We start from the raw sequence: 19,537 nt of genomic DNA on the forward strand, positions 1-19,537 counted from the left end.
AAATGGCCCTAGGTAGGTTTATCTAATTACGAATCAAGTGAGTGCATAAGCGTTAGTACATTTTGTATAACGGCCACTTCGAATCGTATTTTTACGAATACGAGTGCACATATTATGCCCTTATGTCTCGTATTCACTCGCGCGCGAAGCGAGGCGCAAAAGACCGGCGGGGTGATTACGTATCTCGCGACAGGCTTGCGACAGGCGTAAATCTCGTCATCATTGCTGTCAAAACAGTGTCTAGAGAGAGACAGCAATAGCCACAATTCAAAATAAGAAGAAGAAGAGAGACAGCAAATGAACTGTCGCATTGCTACTGCTGTCGCTACTGCAACGTTTTACGTAATCAACCCGCGGGGACGGCGCGAAACAACCATCCACACTTGTTCCGCGACGCGATTCGCACAGGAGTGAAGAGCGAGCTTTACTTATAATAATTTACATACAGTTTACACACAAACATATTGTAAATATGAATCTTTGAAAGTTAAAAAGAGACAGAGCTACATCTCTCACATAAATCTGTCTCGTTTTAACTCAATCTTATGTCTGAGCAAAGTCAAACTTTGACGACCTCCCTGGCGCAGTGGTGAGCGCTGTGGTCTTAATAGTGGGAGGTCCCGGGTTCGAATCCTGGCATGGGTTTGGAATTTTATAATTTCTAAATTTCTGGTCTAGTCTGGTGGGAGGCTTCGGCCGTGGCTAGTTACCACCCTACCGGCAAAGCCGTGCCGCCAAGCGATTTAGCGTTCCGGTACGATGCCGTGTAGAAACCAAAGGGGTATGGGTTTAATAAAAACTGCCATACCCCTTCCAGGTTAGCCCGCTATCATCTTAGACTGCATCATCACTTACCACCAGGTGAGATTGCAGTCAAGGGCTAACTTGTATCTGAATAAAAAAAATAAAAAAAAAAAACTGCGCTCTATAGATTTCAGCCTAAGTGCGCTCTATAGATCTCAGCCTTAGAGTTCAAAACTTTGTTGTATACTTTTCGCTTTAAAAAAATCGATTAATTAGTGCATCCATAATAATTCTATCAGCTATAATTCTTTCGACGTCTCGATTCCCTCTTTGAGCATACCTCGGCTGGTAGACCTCCCTGCGCCAGGTGGCGGCGTTCTTGCCCACCTTGTGGGAGGAGCCGTAGAGATGAGAGGCCATGTTCTCCCAGGACTCCTCCACAACGTTGCAGTAGCCGCATTGGAAACATCCGTCACGAATCTAAAGACGAAGATTTGGGTATTTTCCTACTTTTGAATTTGATAAAAATATTGTTACTTTATTATAAACTAGGATAAAAATAATGACGTACACTGAAAAAAATATTAAAATCCAACAAAGATTAACAAAGTAACAGGCATTTTAATTTTGGAGTGGGAGGGTCTTCTATCCCTTTCTCGCAAAACGAAAATTTGTATGAAACCGCACGAAGCTACTATGGCATTAGTAGGTGTGACGTCAAACTGCTATATCGATATCTCTGTCTAATCAGAAATATAACTTTTTTTGTTATTTGATCGATTTAATTAAGTAGTTTTTTCAGTTTACGTCATTATTTTTATTCTAGTCTATATATTATTTTATATATATAAAATTCAAAGTCCTGACTGACTGACTGACTGACATATATATCAACGCACAGCTGAAACCGCTGGTCCTAAACACATGAAATTTGAAGGGTCTATTCTTTGTAAAGAGTAGGTATCCACTAAAAAAGGATTTTTCGAAATTCCACCCCTAAGTGGGTTAAATGGGGGATGGAAGTTTGTATGAAAGTCCGTCATTTTTCAAGTTATTTGCATGAAAATTGGTATTTGGGTTTTCGGTCAAAAATGAAGAAATACGTGTTTCAGAATTTTTGGAAAATTCGCCCATAAGGGTGGTAAAATAGGGGATGAAAGTTTGTATGGGAAAGTTTTAATTATTGATATTATTAACTTGAAATTTGGAAAGTAGGTGGTAGGTGCTAGGTGGTAGGTTTTTTCTTGAGGTTAGGTGTCAGCTAAGAAACGACTATGAGAAAATCTCCCCCTAAAGGGATGAAATGGGGGTTGGAAGGTTATATGTGTTATTCGGTGCTGTTCAGGGTGCGCGTCCTGATGTTATAATGTTTTTTTCTGAAAAAAAAAATCCATTTGTTTCCTGTAGGCCACGCGGGCGAAGCCGCGAGCAGAAGCTAGTTTATAATAAAGTAATAAAAAAATTGGGAGTCAAATACCCAATTGGGTATTTGCTTATATCAAGATCCGCGGATACAGATCTTAACTTTCTTACTCAATCGGTGTCGATGTGCGTGACCTTGAAACGATAGTTGACGCCACTTGACGCTTTGCGTGGCAGGACATGTTTCGACTTGTATTGCCGCGGGTTTTTCTTTTGTTTTGTTTATAACTAGCTTATGCTCGCGACTTCGTCCACGTGGACTACACAAATTTCAAACCCCTATTTCACCCCCTTAGGGGTCGAATTTTACAAAAATCTTTTCTTAGCGGATGCCTACGTCATAATCGCTATCTGCATGCCAAATTTCAGCCCGATTCGTCCAGTAGTTTAAGCTGTGCGTTGATAGATCAGTCAGTCAGTCAGTCACCTTTTCCTTTTATATATTTAGATTTAGTGTTACAATGGGTCTGCTCAATAAAGTTTGTTGTTTGTTGTGGAATTATTTAGGTACTAGTATTTTATTGCTACCTAATCACCAAAAAATAGAATTTAATCTAAGTACCTATTAGAAATTAATAACGTAAAAGATCTGCCAAAAAGTAACGGATACGGATACGGATCTTAATTTTCCCGCGGATATACACGGATACGGATATCCGGAACATCACTAGTTTTTATATATGACGGAGGGTAGTTTGGTGGGATTTCGCATGACGTTGCTAACAGTATTACCTCTCGAATAAACTCCGAGTCTTCATTAACAATGACGGGAACCTCGGACATGGCTTCGGAATGCTTCGGCGTTTCGATGTGCGTCTCAAACTCTTGCGCGGGGAAACACACCTCGCATACATGACATCTGTAGTGAGGCCCAAAATAATGGTTTCTCATATGATTCTTACAAATTATCTCACAACACTTTAAATTAAAATATGTAAGACGTAAGTACTAGCTGATGCCCGCGACTTCGGCCGCGTGGATTTACGTTTTTCAAAATCCCGCGGGAACCCTTTGATTTCCGGGATAAATGCCCGCGACTTCGGCCGCGTGGATTTCCGTTTTTCAAAATCCCGCGGGAACCCTTTGATTTCCGGGATAAAAAGTAGCCATGTTTTAATCCAGGGTATAATCTATCTCCATTCCAAATATCATCCAAATCCGTCCAGTAGTTTTTGCGTGAAGGAGTAACAAACATACATACAAACACACACATACAAACTTTCGCGTTTATAATATTAGTCGGAATAGCTGATGCCCGCGACGCATTATGTTTTTATATCCCGTATTATGTATCCCGTGGGAATTCATTGATTTTTCGGGATAAAAAGTAGCCTATGTCACTCTCCAGGTCTTTATCTATATCCATGCAAAAAATCACGTCAATCCGTTGCACCTTTGCGACGTGATGAAAGACACCAACAAACAAACACACTTTCGCATTTATAATAAGGGTACTGATTACTCACCTGAAAAAATCAGCCCTAAGTTCCACCAAAAAACAAAAGCATAGAAAGTTTATGCAATATTTATCGTTTATCACCACATCTTTAAACATCAAATGCTCCATAGCTATTAAGTTCTGTATGAAAACTTTAGTGGGAACCTTATTTAGCATTCCTGCTTTCGGTTTCTTTGGTTTTGGACTCGAAACTTGGATTACACCACTCGATTTAATTTCCTTAGATTCTGCATTTTTTGGTATGTTTTCTTTGTCATTATTTGAAGATAGGGCCTCTACATTTGCAGACGGCTTAGATGTTTTCGCACAAAACAAATTTTCTGCACTCTTCTTTACATCTTTTGTGATTGTTGTATCATTTTTATTTGACGTGTCATTTTTGATTGGTGTATCATTTTTATTTGACGTGTCATTTTTGATTGGTTTATCATTTTTATTTGACGTGTCATTTTTGATTGCTGTATCATTTTTGATTGTCTCTTCATTATTATTTGCTTCATCGTTATTACGTTTGATGCGAACAGGGCTTGTAAATAATGTTTTTTTCGTATTAGACACTTTTAGCTCAAACGCTTTTGGTTTGTTTTCCTTGTGTTCCAAAATGTGATTTTCAATTGCTTCACAAACAAAATCGATATGCGTGTTGCATTTCTTGCATAATGCCGTCTTCGATTCGAGATTGATACGGATGTCGTCGCTTTGGAATTCGTTTAATTTATCCAAAATGTCATCAGAATCTGCGGGTATCGTATTAGTATCTTTTTGTGTATCTTCCTTGTGGTTGTTAGTTGTATTGTTTTTCAATTTCTGCAAACGTTTTTTGTGTAGCTTTAGAATAGCTTGGTGATGTTTTCCGCTAATATGACGGCTAACCTCTCTAGGGTCCATCAAATCGTGGCATAAAATGCACCTAACGTTTCCCGCTTCGGCACGCGTTATATAGTCCTTGCACTTTAGCACTTGGCAAATTTTATCCTCATTTTCGTCTTTTTCATCGTATTCGAATACTGCATTTTGATTGGCTTCGTATGTATTAATTGCATTATTTAGATCGTTTATATTGTTTACTTGCAGAGAAAATTGAATACAATTTTTTTTATCATTTTCAATTGATTTTGGTTCGTTTTTAGTTATTTTATTATTTTCAATTGATTTTGGTTCATTTTTACTTATTTTATCATTTCCAATTGAATTTGGTTCATTTTTAGTCATTTTATCATTTTCGATTGTTTTTGGCTCATTTTTAGTTGCTTCCTTTTTAATGGTTTCAGATTTATTTGTCTCATCTTGGAGTATTTTGTCTGTCTGTGTATAGAGTGGTATTTTGTTATAAGCATCGCAACAGGCTTGGTATAGCGTTTTGTGTTCATCTCCAACAAAATGGGATGTCAATGAATTGAGTCCAAGAACCATATTGCACGTCAAGCAATGGAATGAAAATTCGTCAATCTGCAAAATTGTGATCAAATTAATTCTTTTGGCTCATACATTTTATATGTATTTAAAAATAATAGTGAACATATAAAAATATTATTTACTGTTTAAAGGTACTAAACTACATAGTAAAAACAAAACGCATGTGAAAGAACCTCTTTGTATGTCCATTTGTCACCGCCATTTTATTGAAAAACGGTTAAAGATGTATGGCAATATTTTAGTACATAGCTGTTGTATTAAAAAAAATGTTTTAATTTCATACTACCCGTTACTATAAAAATTTCAACTCTCTACCTATTACAGTTCACGAGATACAGCCCGCTGACAGACAGACTGACGGACAGCGGAGGCTTAGTGGCTTTATAGGTCCCATAATCACCCTTTAAAAATGATCACTTACCTTGCGATAGATATTTTTTTCATCATCAACTTCCACTTGAATCTGAATGACATTGAGGATGTGGGAAGACTGATTTCTATGAATTTCCTCGTCTTCATATTCAATATTACATACAGCGCAGGAGTTCTCGTTCAATCCGTTCCACGACTGATCACATATGGCAAGTTTTTCAAAAGCAATTATGTGATTGCTGACTCTTTTGAAGGAATGAATGTTTTTATTGTCGGCATGCGATTGCTCGGTGACATGCAGACGTACTCTGGCCAGTACCGTGAGCAGCTTGTTGCATAGCTCGCAGAAATATTTGTTTTTGATCTGTAAATCGTCAAACACAACTATCGTCGCTATTAAATAAATAAATGAAACAGGTCAATGCGCGTCGGACTGCCATGCGAAGGGTTCCGTACCCATCGAACAAGAACACTTTTAGTCCATACTTAATGTTATAAATGCGAAAGCGTGTCTGTCTGTCTGCTAGCCTTTCACGGCCCATCCGTTCAACCGATTTTAACGAAATTTGGTACAGCGATAGCTTGCATTCGGGGAGGACATAGGATACATTTTATCCTGGAAAATCAAAGGGTGCCCACAGGATTTTTAAAAACCTAAATCCACGCGGACGAAGTCGCGGGCATCATCTACTGTTATATAAAATGAAAAGGTGACCGACTGACTGAGTGATCTATCAACGCACGCTCAAACTACTGGACTGGCAGAATGCAGATAGCTATCATGATGAAGACATCCACTAAGAAAGGGGTTTGAATTTGTGTAGTCCACGCGGACGAAGTCGCGGGAATAAGCTAGTTAAATATGTAAGAAAAAGAAAACCATACCTTTTTGATTCCCTCAGCTTTGAACTCCTCAACATATTGTATAGCCTCCAGCTGCTTCAGGTGGACCGGCTTGGCGATGTGTGCGCCCGTGTCCCTCTCACTCCTGAGATAGGTTTCACACACCAGACAGAAGCAGTCTACTGTTCCCACCAGGATTGCATTCTTACTGAAGATAGGCGCCATTTCTGTAGTGAACATCTCTTTAAATTATATTAGACTAGCTTATGCTCGCTACTTCGTCCGCGTGGACCACACAAATTTCAAACCCCTATAAAGGTTGAATTTTCAAAAATCCTTTCTTAGCGGATGCCTATGTCATAATAGCCAAATTTCAGCCCGATCCCTCAAGTAGTTTGGGCTGTGCGTTGATAGATCAGTCAGTCAGTCAGTCACCTTTTCCTTTTATATATTTAGGAGAACGAAAGAGAGAAAGAAAACTTTTATTTGATCACTACACTACAATAAACCTTAAAGAGAGAGAAAGAAAACTTTTATTTGATCACTACACTACAATAAACCTTAAAGACTTATTAAATTAATCTACATATGAATTAATATTATAACCGTCATAAACACCTGAATCTAAATACTGGACGGATCTGGCTGAAATTTGGCATGCAGACTATTATGACGCTATAATGACGAAGACATTCGCTAAGAAAGGATTTTTTGAAAATATAACCCCTAAGGGGGTAAAATAGGGGATTGAAATTTGTGCAGTCATAGGCTAATTTTCCTCCATCAAGTGTACGCTTGTACTAGGAGCTGATAAATCAATAGTACAACAGCTAGCATTTGAGACTTCGGACAGGACAATTTTACACTATAGGCATTGAAAACCTTCAGCAAGTTTATCTGTTTAGACATGAAAAGATATGTTAAGTACAATATATCTTTTCATCACATTTTAGTTTTAATAAAAACTAAAAAATGCCACTTTTTAACATTATCTGTATCGCTGTGCTTATCTTCATGATAATTAAACCTAGATTGATAAGACTTCATAATATTACTTACTTTTTAAAAGTGAAAAAATATCTTTATCCCAAACAAAAAACTTCTAGACGGTGTCGCAGCACTAAATAACTAACCATAAACTTACTTTAAAACCATTTATGAAGTCATGTAAAACAGAAATTTAAATTAAAAGTTAACCATGTGCTAACTGCTAGACATAACTGATATCCCCTGGAGCACCTCTTGCCAGTTATCTCTTCTTTTGAAAGTCGTTCAAAAAGTTTGTGAATGTATGTAATATTTAGATGTTGTTTCGAACTTTACGGTGAACAAGAGAAAATTAATTTTGATTGTTTCGTTTGTGTATGCGACAGAAATGGCAGCCAAAACGAAATAAACTTAAAAATGGGGCAAAATCTCACCTGAATTAAGATTTCTACTGCCAATGTTTCCAAAAACTCGATTTTACACTAGAAAATATTTTTGAAATACAAAAACAAATTCCATCTTCCAAAACAAAACTTGCTGTTTGTAATTTATTATGATACTCGAAAGTTGACAAAAATATTATTAGCGTAATAGTTGTCCAAACTCGAAACAATAATTCATTGAATAATACAATTACTCCACAATAAATGGTTAGTGCCTAGTGGTAGCTAAAACTTATTAGTTTTGATAAAAGGTTTTGAGGTTTTAATCATTAACCGACCACAAAAAATTCTAGCGATTGTGAAATTCGTTGAGATCATGAACTTGAACACTTTGCGATTGTAAAAAGCAAAAAAGTACTCTGTGGCTATTTGGAATAAAGTACAAAGAGAAACGGAAATGTATACCTAATTGATTTCCGCATCGGTTTCATGATATTCTTGGAAATCCCTTGCCAGAGAGCATTTTTCATATTTTTTTAACCACAGATGAATAACTCAGCTGAATATAAGTGAAAATACACACTATCAATAATGAAAAATATTTTTAGCATAATGTGAGCTTCCACGATTTTAAACAACAGTTTGTGACTCGTCACTTGAAAGCTCAACTAAGTATTAAGGAGACCCGACACAGGCGTATACCCGAAAGGGACAAAACAACAAAAGAAATAATACTTACGTATGTTTCATAATTTACGTTCGCTACAACTTTTACATACACAGCAATGGACCATAAATGGCTTTTACACACCTTCAATACAAAAATTAAAACTGAAAACTAAAGAAAAACTCGTAATATTCGCAATAAATTACTATCACAGAGGTTTGTTGGGCACAAACTACAACGTGCCCAATAAAAAAAGCTAAACTTTGACAAAGACAAAAAAATGTGTCTATATATTATCTCTATCACTCTTCAGAGCTTTTCTATACACCTAGCTTGCTCTAACAAGGTATTATTATTTTAATGCCAAATCTACCTTGATCCTTAATCTGAGCTTGAAAGAGCTAGAGGACACCAGTCTTCCAGTATGTACGTAGTTAATACGTTTACAAAATATTTTAGAACAAGTGTAGAATAACCATAAAGCTCTATGGTATGTTACGCACAGCAAAGGTATCCAGAGCCTTAAACTATTTTTAAAAAATATTGCCAGCTCCTGCTCCATTTACTCTTGCTCTCTGCTATGGTCAAATGTCATTTTATCGCTTGGTTGCTTGTTAGCTCACGCGATCGCTCAAATATTTTGATAAAATAAATAACGTTTTAATAATAATTTAGTTCTAATACAAGAACACATTATATAAAAATGTAAGTTTACACCTTTAAACAAAAATATTTTATGTTTTTTGTTGCGTTTATATACAAAATTAATGGTACAAATTACAGGGCGTCCACATCCAAGCCACGCTCGGAAATGACTTTGGAAGAGTTATCTAAGATTGAAGACGAAGAATTCAGCACTGGTCCTCTTTCAGTGCTTACGCAGTCCGTAAAGAACAATACCCAAGTACTTATAAACTGTCGTAATAACAAGAAGCTTTTGGGCCGAGTAAAGGCGTTCGACCGGCATTGTAACATGGTCCTTGAAAATGTGAAGGAAATGTGGACCGAAGTACCACGAACTGGCAAAGGGAAGAAGGTGATTGTTTTTCTTCACAATTTTTTCCAATTTACTAACATTTTTTTTCCAACCATAGGTTACCAATTTGTTCGGATGTAAAGTATGTTTCTGTTTAAAAGGTGCCCATGTAGACTTCATAATAGGCAGAATGTAACACTCTACTGGTTACCCACGTAAATTGTATCTGAAATAAGTATTGGCAATTTAAAAAAATTGCATTTTAAACAAAACAAATCTACTTACTCTTTGAAATTAGGTTAAAAATAAGTTTTAGTATGGTTGCACTTAGTATGTAGGCTTGCATATTGTTTTTATCATAAAAGTTTGAAATGAGTCACATTTGGTCCAGTATTATGAATACAGTCAAACTATAAATCTAGAGAAATTTCAACCCTCTTGAACTGTCACATATCCATGTTTTAGTTCTGTTTAGTAGTAGTTTTGTTATTATTCAGAAAATAAGTTTTGTATTAGGCAAAAGTTATTGATTTCATGTAATGATAAATCATTTATAGTATTATTAGGTTTATAAAAATCTTGTGGAAACTTGATTTTCCAGGACAAAAAGTACCTAACCTATCTGTAGTAGCCAGTCCCCGTGATGCTAGATATCTCAGTACCAAATTTTGTAAAAACTTGTGTTAGTTACTCCTTGGCTAATTCTCTACTTGTCTGTAAAAGTCCCGTCAAAATAGGTTCAGCCGTTTCGAAGATCAGCCCGTTCAAATAACCATATGAGCTTAATATGAGGTAGTTATGTGGAAATTACAGGCAGACACTTCCAATTATATTTATAAGTATGTAGTAAGCTAATTTTCTTACAAAATGTTATCTATTTTGTTTTTCAGGGCAAAGCTGTAAACAAAGACAAGTTCATCTCGAAGATGTTCCTCCGTGGCGACTCCGTGATCTTAGTGTTAAGGAATCCACTGGCGACCGCGGCGGGCAAATAGAAACTAAGTTTAGTTAATTAAGATTTCCATTTCATTTAATAAAGTTTTGCTAAGTATTTGTGATGGTCGCTTATTTCTTTCATAACCCTTTCAACTTATCAAAATCAATACAACTACGCTATTTTGTCGGCAACTGAAAGGTCCGAAGGCTCAGGCAGTTGCTTCGACGCACCTTTGTCACTAAGGAATACATCAATCTAAATCCATACTAATATTATAAATGCGAAAGTGTGTCTGTCTGTCTGTCCGTCTGCTAGCCTTTCACGGCCCATCCGTTCAATCGATTTTGATGAAATTTGGTACAGAGATAGCTTGCATCCCCATTCCCCAGGGAAGGACATAGGCTACTTAGTTCCCACGGGATTTTTGAAAACCTACATCCACGCGGACGAAGTCGCGGGCATCATTTAGTAAATGATAAGTTACCAACATCTCAATGGGTAGCGAGATTGAAGTGGCAATGTGCAGGGCATATAGTTCGAAAAACCGGGAGTCCGAAGGTGCTTGGAATGGCGACCTCGTAATGGAAAGCGCAGCGTTGGAAGCCTCCCCCACTGGGTGGACAGACCACACCAGGCGAATCGCAGGGAGCCGCTAGATTCAGGCGGCGCAAGACCGTGGCGTGTGGAAGTCCCTACAAGAGACTTATGTCCAGCAGTGGACGTCTATTGGTTGGTGATGCTGATGGTTACAGTTCACGAGATACAGACAGTGGAGTTGGCGCCTTTGGGGTACGGAGCCCTAAAACTTTGACACGTAGGTATAAGTATAATAGGTAGGTAATATTCAAATGAAAACCAAACTACTAAGGTATTTTGTTTGGAGTGGGCTACGAATAAACTGCTCTTAAAACTATAAAGAAAACTTTAAAATATAGCAAATCTCATTTATTTAAAGAGAAATAAAAGGTTTCTTAACGGTAGGTATAATAATAATTAAATCATACTTACTCAATACATTAAGTGCAAAAAATTGTTTGACAAATTGCAGTCTCGCCGTGAAAATAAAAGCGATTTTTTTCAACTAACCTACACGATTGTTTCAATATACTTTTCGATCAAATACACTTTTAATAAATCTTCTTTGGTTGTATCTACAGCAATGTACTTATCTTCTCACTTTCATAATACATTTATTCATGACAATTAAGTAAGTATCAAAAGAAAATCGCAAAAAAATAATTAGGTACTACACAAAAAATTAACAATTTTATTTTAATTGAACTAATTTTGGCTCTAAGTTAAATCATCCTAAAGGAAAGATTAAAACAATTCAAATAAGAATATTCTTACTGAAAATTACCTCAGTAATTTTTATTTTTACTAATTTTTAACCCAGTAATTTTTGTTTTTGTAAAAAATTAAAACAATTTTCTAACATTCATCACATTTGTTCTCAATGAAAAAAATATTTAGATACATTTACAGAAATTACATTAAATACTTATAATAAAGTAAACACAATATTGGGCATAGTTTCCCAAAGTTCGTATCTTAATAGAAGGATTTATTTTGACAGTGCAAGCAACGTTAAACAAGTAAATATATAAGTAGGTAGGTAGTCTTAATAAAATGTGCACCTATTTTGAAGCGTAAAAATAAATAATACTTTACAAATCTCTATCAGCAATAAACATATTTATTCTATAGGTATATTATTATGAAATAGTAAATACACAACATGTTTGACTGTTACAAAAAATACAATTGAACACTAAATCTGTAACATTTAATTTCACTGTTTATTTATATGAACGCGGCAAATTTTCAGATACTTCATATTTATAGACTTATTGACCCACTTTGAATTATCTCTCAATCAATTTTTTTTAAACCCATATTTGAAAAAAACATATTAGGTAGGAAAAAATTAAATGTAAAAGTATTTCTTAAGACGTGAACTATGTAGATTTAGAATGAAACTCCGAGAGGGCAATCAGAAATAGGGCATTTGTCTAATATTAATATATTGATAAAATCCAATAGTTAAATATCACAATAATTCTTATATCGATGTAGCTATCAATCAGATTAAATAATCATCTTTCCATCAATCATCCATAACAAAAAATCACACTTTGGCAGGGTTTCTTAACCACTATCGCGGGCCTTAAACTATTTTACAAAGTCCACAAACTTTGTTTTTAACTATTAAGTAAAAACATTAATTTATTAATTTTATAAGGCAATAAAATTTTATACAAGTACCTAATTAAAACTGTAACACACCTAAAAGTTACCACAAGTATTCAGATTGCAAACATTAAAATTAAATTTTAGAAAACTGGCAAGAAGAGAAAATAAGATAATGAAGATAAGATTTTAGAAATAAATATTTTAAAAGGCCGCGATGTATATGGTTAAGAAACACTGACCAATATTGCTTTTGCGACATCTCAGCACCACATTTGTATCAAGCTGGCAGTGGATAAATGGACGTATATAAAGTATAGCATATTTGTATAATATCGCAATAATTTATTATTTATGAAAGTAGTTCAAGGCTTTACCAATTAATATTAAATAAAATGATTAAGTAGTTTTATTATATTTATATTCCTTATTTTGATAAGTGTTCATAAGAAACTTATTGAAAATATTATTGTTTTTAACTTTTAAAACTCGTTTCAAATTCGTTGTCGAAAGACAATGAAAAAATACTGTACTTATTTGAATTAATTAAGCCAGTAATTTATATTTTTTACTGTAAGTACCTAACGACCTTCAGTAATTTTTATTTTTACTGGTCTTACGTCAGTAATTTTTATATTTACCATCTCAGAGACGTCCAGTAAAGCCTTGAACTGGTGATACCTAGTTATAAGAACAAGCTACGCCCTATCACACACTCACTGTTATATCTAGCACCATTAGAATATTTTCATCTATTTCAATAGGGTCATGGACTGTATATGACTGTTATACAACGCGTACAGGCAATGACTGACTCAAGTAAGTCACACTGAACACGTGAATACAGCGGCGCATCGCGGCAATGGGAATCCATACTGCTAATTTCAAGTCAAAGTCAAAGTCAAGTTAGGGACCGCTTATATTGAGCTGTCAAACACCATAATTTTTCTCAGGTAGGAACCTATAGGTTTATACATTTTTTAATAAATTTACGAAACAATCGTACATTGTATCAATATCAACAAAGCGAATCTAGCAAACAAACAAAACAAACATTGACTTAATTTGACACTTGCCGGATTTCTTGTGGCGTTCTCTGAGATCAGTTTTGCCTGTGGATCCCCATTGCCCCATGGCTGTGGTCTATAGAATGTTGTTTGACTTTGTTAAAACTTCACTTAGGGTTAAAACGAGACAGATTTATATCATTCTTGTTTTAGCATAAAAGTGCACTCTATAGATCTCATGGTGAGATCTATAGAGTGCACTTTGACTTTGCTCAGACTTAAGTCTTAAACATGATCTGAGCCTAGTCCCAGAGCTGAGCAAGTGATCCATCGAAACTAAAATCATAAGCTATCATAATATCACACTTATCATAATTTTATGCTATCTAAAGTCTTTATAAAAATACAAATTAATTTACGATTAAGACACTTGTTTGAATTAAAGTTGACAAAACATAGAATTAAATATTTACAGAAGCTTAATACTAAAGTATGGATTTCATAGATACCTTATATATAAAGTCAGTGTTCTTATTCAATATGATATAAAAAAGTAACGATGCTTAAAATGCCAATTTTTTAATATCATAAAGAAAAGGACATCGTCAGTTGTCATATCTATACAAAACTAAATTAACACGAGTGAAGATCAAGGCGCTTTGTCGGGTCGAAGCGCTTTGAGGCGGCTCTGCCAAAATTTATTCAACGAAAACTGAACTTTAACTCCACTAATTAACGTACATATTAGTGGAAAATGGAACGCGCATTTTCACTCATTCTTTTTATATTACTTCAAACAAACTTGCACATTACGTTGCCGAAGATAAAGTTCAGTAATCATAATATCAATCAGTAATATAATGTATCTCGACACGATAAAGAAAAGATGCGTCACTTCACTTCGACTATGCCCGTAGATATGACTTGACCCTAAGAAACATGATCAAACCGTTCGTCTCTTACAGCCGCACAGAGTCGCTAATCATTACTTAAGATTGAGTTAAAACGAGACAGATTTATGTGAGAGCAGCTGTCTCGTTTTAACTAAACTTAAGTAACGATTAAGCGACTCTGAGTACGGCAGTTAGTCATTTCAATTTAATTTAGTTTATCCATACAATAATTTAATCTATTATTATTTACAACCTAAAATTATACTTATTTACCAAATTATTTCTTCTACTCATCAAAATGCCATTCCATATCAAAATATGAACACTTTAATTTAAAAATTATTAAATATTTCTAATAATCACGTCGTTTCTATTATTGTACTATTATTAACAATATTATGTTTCAACTTGATCTATTAATCATAATCATAAGTTTCAGACGATCAATAAATATCGCCCGATGACGTCAATAATATTACTGATGTGTAAACGTGATAGGTTATTTAACGTTTCCCTAATTGCTATTGATAATTAGTAAAGAAACTAGTGGCGGTAGCACCGAAGTTCAAAACACTTTTTTGTGAGTTTTTGACTCGTGCAATTTAGGATGCTTTTAGCTTCATACTTAAGTTCTGCTTTGTGCTATATGACGACGCAAAATGTGTTGTTACTGTTAAGCGACCCAAAAACGCTTCTCTTAACTAAAAATTACTCAAGGTCGTTTGGCTTCACCTTTAATTGGCTGAATTTCTGTTACTTCTTGCTACTACATATTCAAACACAATGTCAGTGAAAAATGAATGACGACAGAAGTGATTACAATTTTGACTGTTGCTGTTAAAATTCGGCGCTACGGTCGCGTTATCATGATGTAACGCGATATTTATTGACTGTCTTATTCCTGTCATACGTAAAAAATGATTTTGACGAAATTATATTTTTTATAATGACTTTCGCCTAATAATAATGCTCAATTATTTCATTCGTTTTTTATAAAGTAAAAAAAAAACTTTTATTGCTTTACGTACCTATTTATCGTTTTTACGAGATTGTATTTTTGTAAAACTAAAACTACATATTACTCTTCATTTTTTAAACATAATCGACTAGATACTTCTGATTCTACTTAGAAAAGCGTACCTACTATTTTTATAACGTCAAAACTTTACTGTTAAGATGCATGCTTTGCAAAGAGCTTTGACAAAAATATTGATACGATATTGATGCAATGTAATTACAAATAAAGATTAATCAGAGCAATAGTCAATATTATTGACAATAGTGCTAATTTGATTGTATAAATTCGCTAATCTAAATTAAAAAAAAGTATGTTTCACTATCCTTTTCACAATGGTCCTTGCGAAAAACAATAGCACAATTATTTTAAGTCCTTCCGGTTCAATTAATTTTTCTTATTTACAACCAAATTAAAATCAATACCAGTGTTTCAATCATATTGAATGTATATAGAAATATCTGTTCAAATATGTTTCATTTATTATCGGCTTATGTTCGCTATTTCGAATTACGAAAAATAAATTTTTCTCGTTAGTATTAGCGTGAAATATTAATATAACGCGTGTTAATAAAGAAAAAAAACTGTAACGAAGCGGCGTTGATCAATCTGTCTCACTCACACACTTTACCCAGGTATACTGTGTAAGTGAGATCAAAAGATAGTGCCGCACTTTGCGATTCGTCTCTTTATTGGCACGTGTTATATAAGACAACTCCAAGCGACCTTCGGAACTATAATTATTTGACATATTTTATGCATTTACTACCCTTAACATTATCTAACTATTTGTTGCGCTATATCAAAAGATCCTACGCAATGCTTACCACTGCATATTATAATAAACTAGAATCTCAATAATTCAGTTCTCAATTTGTTTGCTCTCTGCAAAACTTCATTTCGTTCAGAAAAACTTAATTATAAAAATATCTGTCGTTTTTCTTTAACCTATTGCGTTGTCCGGTTAATGGACGAATTTTGCATACTTCATTAAAAAACTTGTTTTTTAAATAAAACACTAAATAGAGATCTTTGAAATAATTCCTACTTGCAGGTCAAAATATGCTATTTCTTAACTGCAATTTCTTTCCCTAAAGACTTTCTATTTTCAAATTTTTGCTGCAAACTCGCAACGGTCGACGGTTTTGCGGCTAACTTCGTTGTATTGGATTTTATGTTCGTATCAGTCTTTTGTACTATCGTACTTGGTTTTGGGACGATTTTCGGTCGATTTTTGTTTAAATTATCCGCTATTGCTTTTACGTTAGAATCTGTTTTTGAATTGGCACGGTTTAGAGGCGGATTTTTATCAGTTTTATTTGTTGGTAAATTGGCCGGTTTTAATGCCGGGCCGGTTTTTACCGCCTTTTTTTCTATTGTAGGTGCAGGCCTCAACGGAGGACGGTTGTCGGTTTTTACTGTCGGCTTAGTTGCTAATTTCGGTGGTTCCACTTTATTGTTATTAATGACATCTGGTGCTTTAACGTTTTTAGTATCTGGGACTGTACAGCTCGATACCAAATCTGGACTATTTGGTATAGTTTTCAGAGTTTTCGGTACTGTTTTCGGCGATTGCGGCACGTTTTTAAACGTAGATGTTCTTAGACCAGGTGGAGTTACTTGTCTCGTGAAAGTGGGTATTTTTGAGTTAGCTTTGTCTGTATCTTGTTTAGAATCGTCCTTTTGCATATAGGTTGGCACATTCACTGCAGAGGGATGTAAATAACCACTGCTTGTTGTCGACACATTAGATTTTGCGCCCGAGTTATTGTACACACTCTCTGGCCTTTTATAATCTGTGTTCATGTATGTGCTGTCTCTTTTATTCTCAGCGTTTTTCTTTTCCTTCTCTTTCTTTCTTGAAAGCGTTGACCCAGAGTATATTGAGTCGAAGTTTCTATTTTGTATCTCGCTCACGATTTCTCCTAACAAACCCATGCTTTCAGTACTTCCCGAGCTAGAATTTATAGGTTTTGGAGTTTTGTATTCTTCTACTGGTGGTTGAATAACTTTTGGGGGTATAGTAGATATTTTACTAGGCAAAGGTTTCGGTAAAGGTTTGAAGTGATGTTCAGGGCTTTCTTCTATAATTGCATAGATATTATCGCCTGATTCCTCGTCTATGTGGGCTAGAGGGGCTGGTTTCTCTTCTATGCAATCCACGTAATCTGTGGATTTAATTTCGTTTTGTATTTTCGGTTTCTGGTATATCGTTGGTTCGTCGGGTTTCGATTGGTTTGGTAACGGAGGGGGTGGGGCGGTTGGTCTTCCTACACAAGATAAAGGCCTTGGCACTCCAGGAGCTTGCCTCATTGAACCAAAACTTTGAATCGTCGGCTTCTGGGCAAGTGGCGCCCTCATACTTTGAGCTCGGTTTACGAACGCTTTTGAATCATCTCCGTCTTCCGAATCAGAAACTACAGGTACAGTATTAACTGATAACTCGATATCTTTCTGCAAAATCGGATTCGATATTCGTAAATTTCGTAACGCTGTTTTATCGGCTGTTTTGAGTACTTTAACTTGATTATTAGGATTTTTGGGTAAAGAGTGACTCCTTTCGACTGGGTTTCGTTCTTTTTCTTTTGGCTTCTCATGCTTTAGGAAAGAAGCGATTCTATTTAGTGATAGTCCTTCTTTGACCTTTTTTGGTTCTTCGGGCAACGGTTTTTGGGGGACATTGCCAGCTGAATGCATGCTTAAAGGTCGTTTTGGTAAATCTGGTGAAAAACTTGGTACGGTAGTAGGAGCCTGACGTATAGGTCCCATCGTTTTTGAGCCTTGGAGGGGAGAAATCAGTTCCTTCGCGGTACATGTGGACGCTTCTAGAATCGGACTGGAAATTACTGGTCTGGGGGCTGGATTAGTGACGATTGAATCTTCTTCAGATTTTTCAGAGCCTATTAAAGCCTTTATGCGATTTTGGACTGAACTGTTGGTTCTTTTGACTGAAGGGCTTGTATTGGAGGGCGGTTTAGTGGTAATTGGCACAACGGGTAAGGGAGGGGCTGAACGCATTACGGGTTTTAACGCTTGGTTGATATTCTGACTATTACTACCGCTTCTGTGTACAGGAGTGATTTTAGCACTTTTCGGAACATTTTCGGGTTTCTTGGCTTTATCTTCTTTTTCATTTTGCGGTGGATTTTTATCGATGGGAGTGAGGGAGAAGCCTTTGAAGTTGCCGAAAAAGTTTACGGAAGGGTTTAGATTTCCAGAAGGGCTATGTTCAGAATCACTTCGAAGTAGGCTGGAACTCATATCGTCAGGGTTAGAGAGGGTGTGAACGTTGACGGGTTGAGGGTTATTTTGAGAGTTATTTTGGAAATTTGCAGCGAACTTGCTTGCGCTTCGTGAAATACGTCGTTGTAAACTGTTCTTCTTTGGCGATTGGACCCTGTGGACACATAAACTGTTTAATTAAACTGTGACATATAAAGTAAAAATATTATAATCACAGGAGACCTAGCCCAATGACGTCACTGTACAGTCTGCAAAAAAAGACGCAATATAAAGTTAAGTAAAAAAAAATAAGTTCAAAAATTCATTGCTCACTGCACAACGCGGGAGCTTTCGGGGTGCTGTGAAGTAAATCAGGCGGAAGGGCTAGGTCTTGTGATATTACGAACGCATAGTAGTATTTTAATAACTATGTATATTTTCCCTGTTTTTTTTTTAGCTTAAGACGGTGTTCAGTGACAGTGACAGAATTACAGACAATTAATTTTGATATTTCTTCAACAGTTACAAAACTTATTACGGTACACGCTCAAGGGCATGCAAAAACATGCGTATTTTAAGAGAGCACTCAAATCTACAAAATTGATAAGTTATAATAACATTTGTTAACAACATGCAGATGAGATATGGCATATTAGTTATTAATGAGAATTAGAGAAGATTGCTTAATTGAGAGAGAATATACTCTAACTCTGCTCATGTTTTTGTAACAATAAAGACGCAGACACCGCCAACGAGTCAGAGCGCTATAACAGACTACTGTGTATGACTTTATATAAAATCTATGATTCCGATCACCTTTGGCGTCACAACATACAGTAATGTGTTCGCATCTTTACAAATTGTTTTTAAGTAGAGTTAGATTATTCGCAACGCATGCCGGCAGAGCGAAGAAGAGCCAATACACTACATCCCTCTTAAAAATAACTCAAATTTTATATTTGGCATAACGGCGGCAACCTTTGAGTATCTTCCATATTTTTTTT

At 35.5% G+C, this 19,537-nt stretch overlaps 3 protein-coding genes across 5 annotated transcripts in view; 1 reads left to right on the forward strand and 2 right to left on the reverse strand.

Moving 5' to 3' along the window:
* Positions 1 to 755: 755 nt before the first annotated feature.
* LOC117993423 (myb-like protein X) lies at positions 756 to 8,256 on the reverse strand. 2 transcript variants are annotated; one of them, XM_034981218.2, is made up of 6 exons: positions 7,678 to 8,253; positions 6,299 to 6,483; positions 5,463 to 5,777; positions 3,633 to 5,074; positions 2,899 to 3,025; positions 756 to 1,224 (listed from the first exon to the last, which is right to left on the reverse strand). In XM_034981218.2, the coding sequence occupies exons 2-6, from the start codon at positions 6,479 to 6,481 to the stop codon at positions 1,000 to 1,002; spliced, it is 2,292 nt and encodes a 763-aa protein (XP_034837109.1). In that variant the 5' UTR covers positions 6,482 to 6,483; positions 7,678 to 8,253; the 3' UTR covers positions 756 to 999. The 2 variants fall into 2 exon arrangements, with proteins under 2 accessions (XP_034837109.1, XP_069362966.1); XM_069506865.1 differs by lacking the exon at positions 2,899 to 3,025 and having other exon boundaries at positions 7,678 to 8,256.
* A 601-nt stretch (positions 8,257 to 8,857) lies between these two features.
* On the forward strand, positions 8,858 to 10,320 carry SmD2 (small ribonucleoprotein particle protein SmD2). Its single transcript, XM_034981421.2, has 3 exons — positions 8,858 to 8,998; positions 9,077 to 9,329; positions 10,160 to 10,320. Coding segments are annotated over exons 1-3 (360 nt in total). The 5' UTR covers positions 8,858 to 8,996; the 3' UTR covers positions 10,265 to 10,320.
* An 816-nt stretch (positions 10,321 to 11,136) lies between these two features.
* LOC117993605 (disintegrin and metalloproteinase domain-containing protein 12-like) overlaps positions 11,137 to 19,537 on the reverse strand; it is a 75,188-nt gene continuing 66,787 nt past the window's right edge. For both annotated transcript variants that reach the window (XM_069506817.1, XM_034981404.2), the window contains exon 17: positions 11,137 to 18,708. In XM_069506817.1, coding sequence (XP_069362918.1) covers positions 16,377 to 18,708 — 2,332 coding nt within the window. In that variant the 3' untranslated portion in view covers positions 11,137 to 16,376. The remainder of the gene's footprint in view (positions 18,709 to 19,537) is intronic.

Source organism: Maniola hyperantus, chromosome 24, assembly GCF_902806685.2.
Source record: "Maniola hyperantus chromosome 24, iAphHyp1.2, whole genome shotgun sequence".
NCBI classification, from domain to species: domain Eukaryota; kingdom Metazoa; phylum Arthropoda; class Insecta; order Lepidoptera; family Nymphalidae; genus Maniola; species Maniola hyperantus.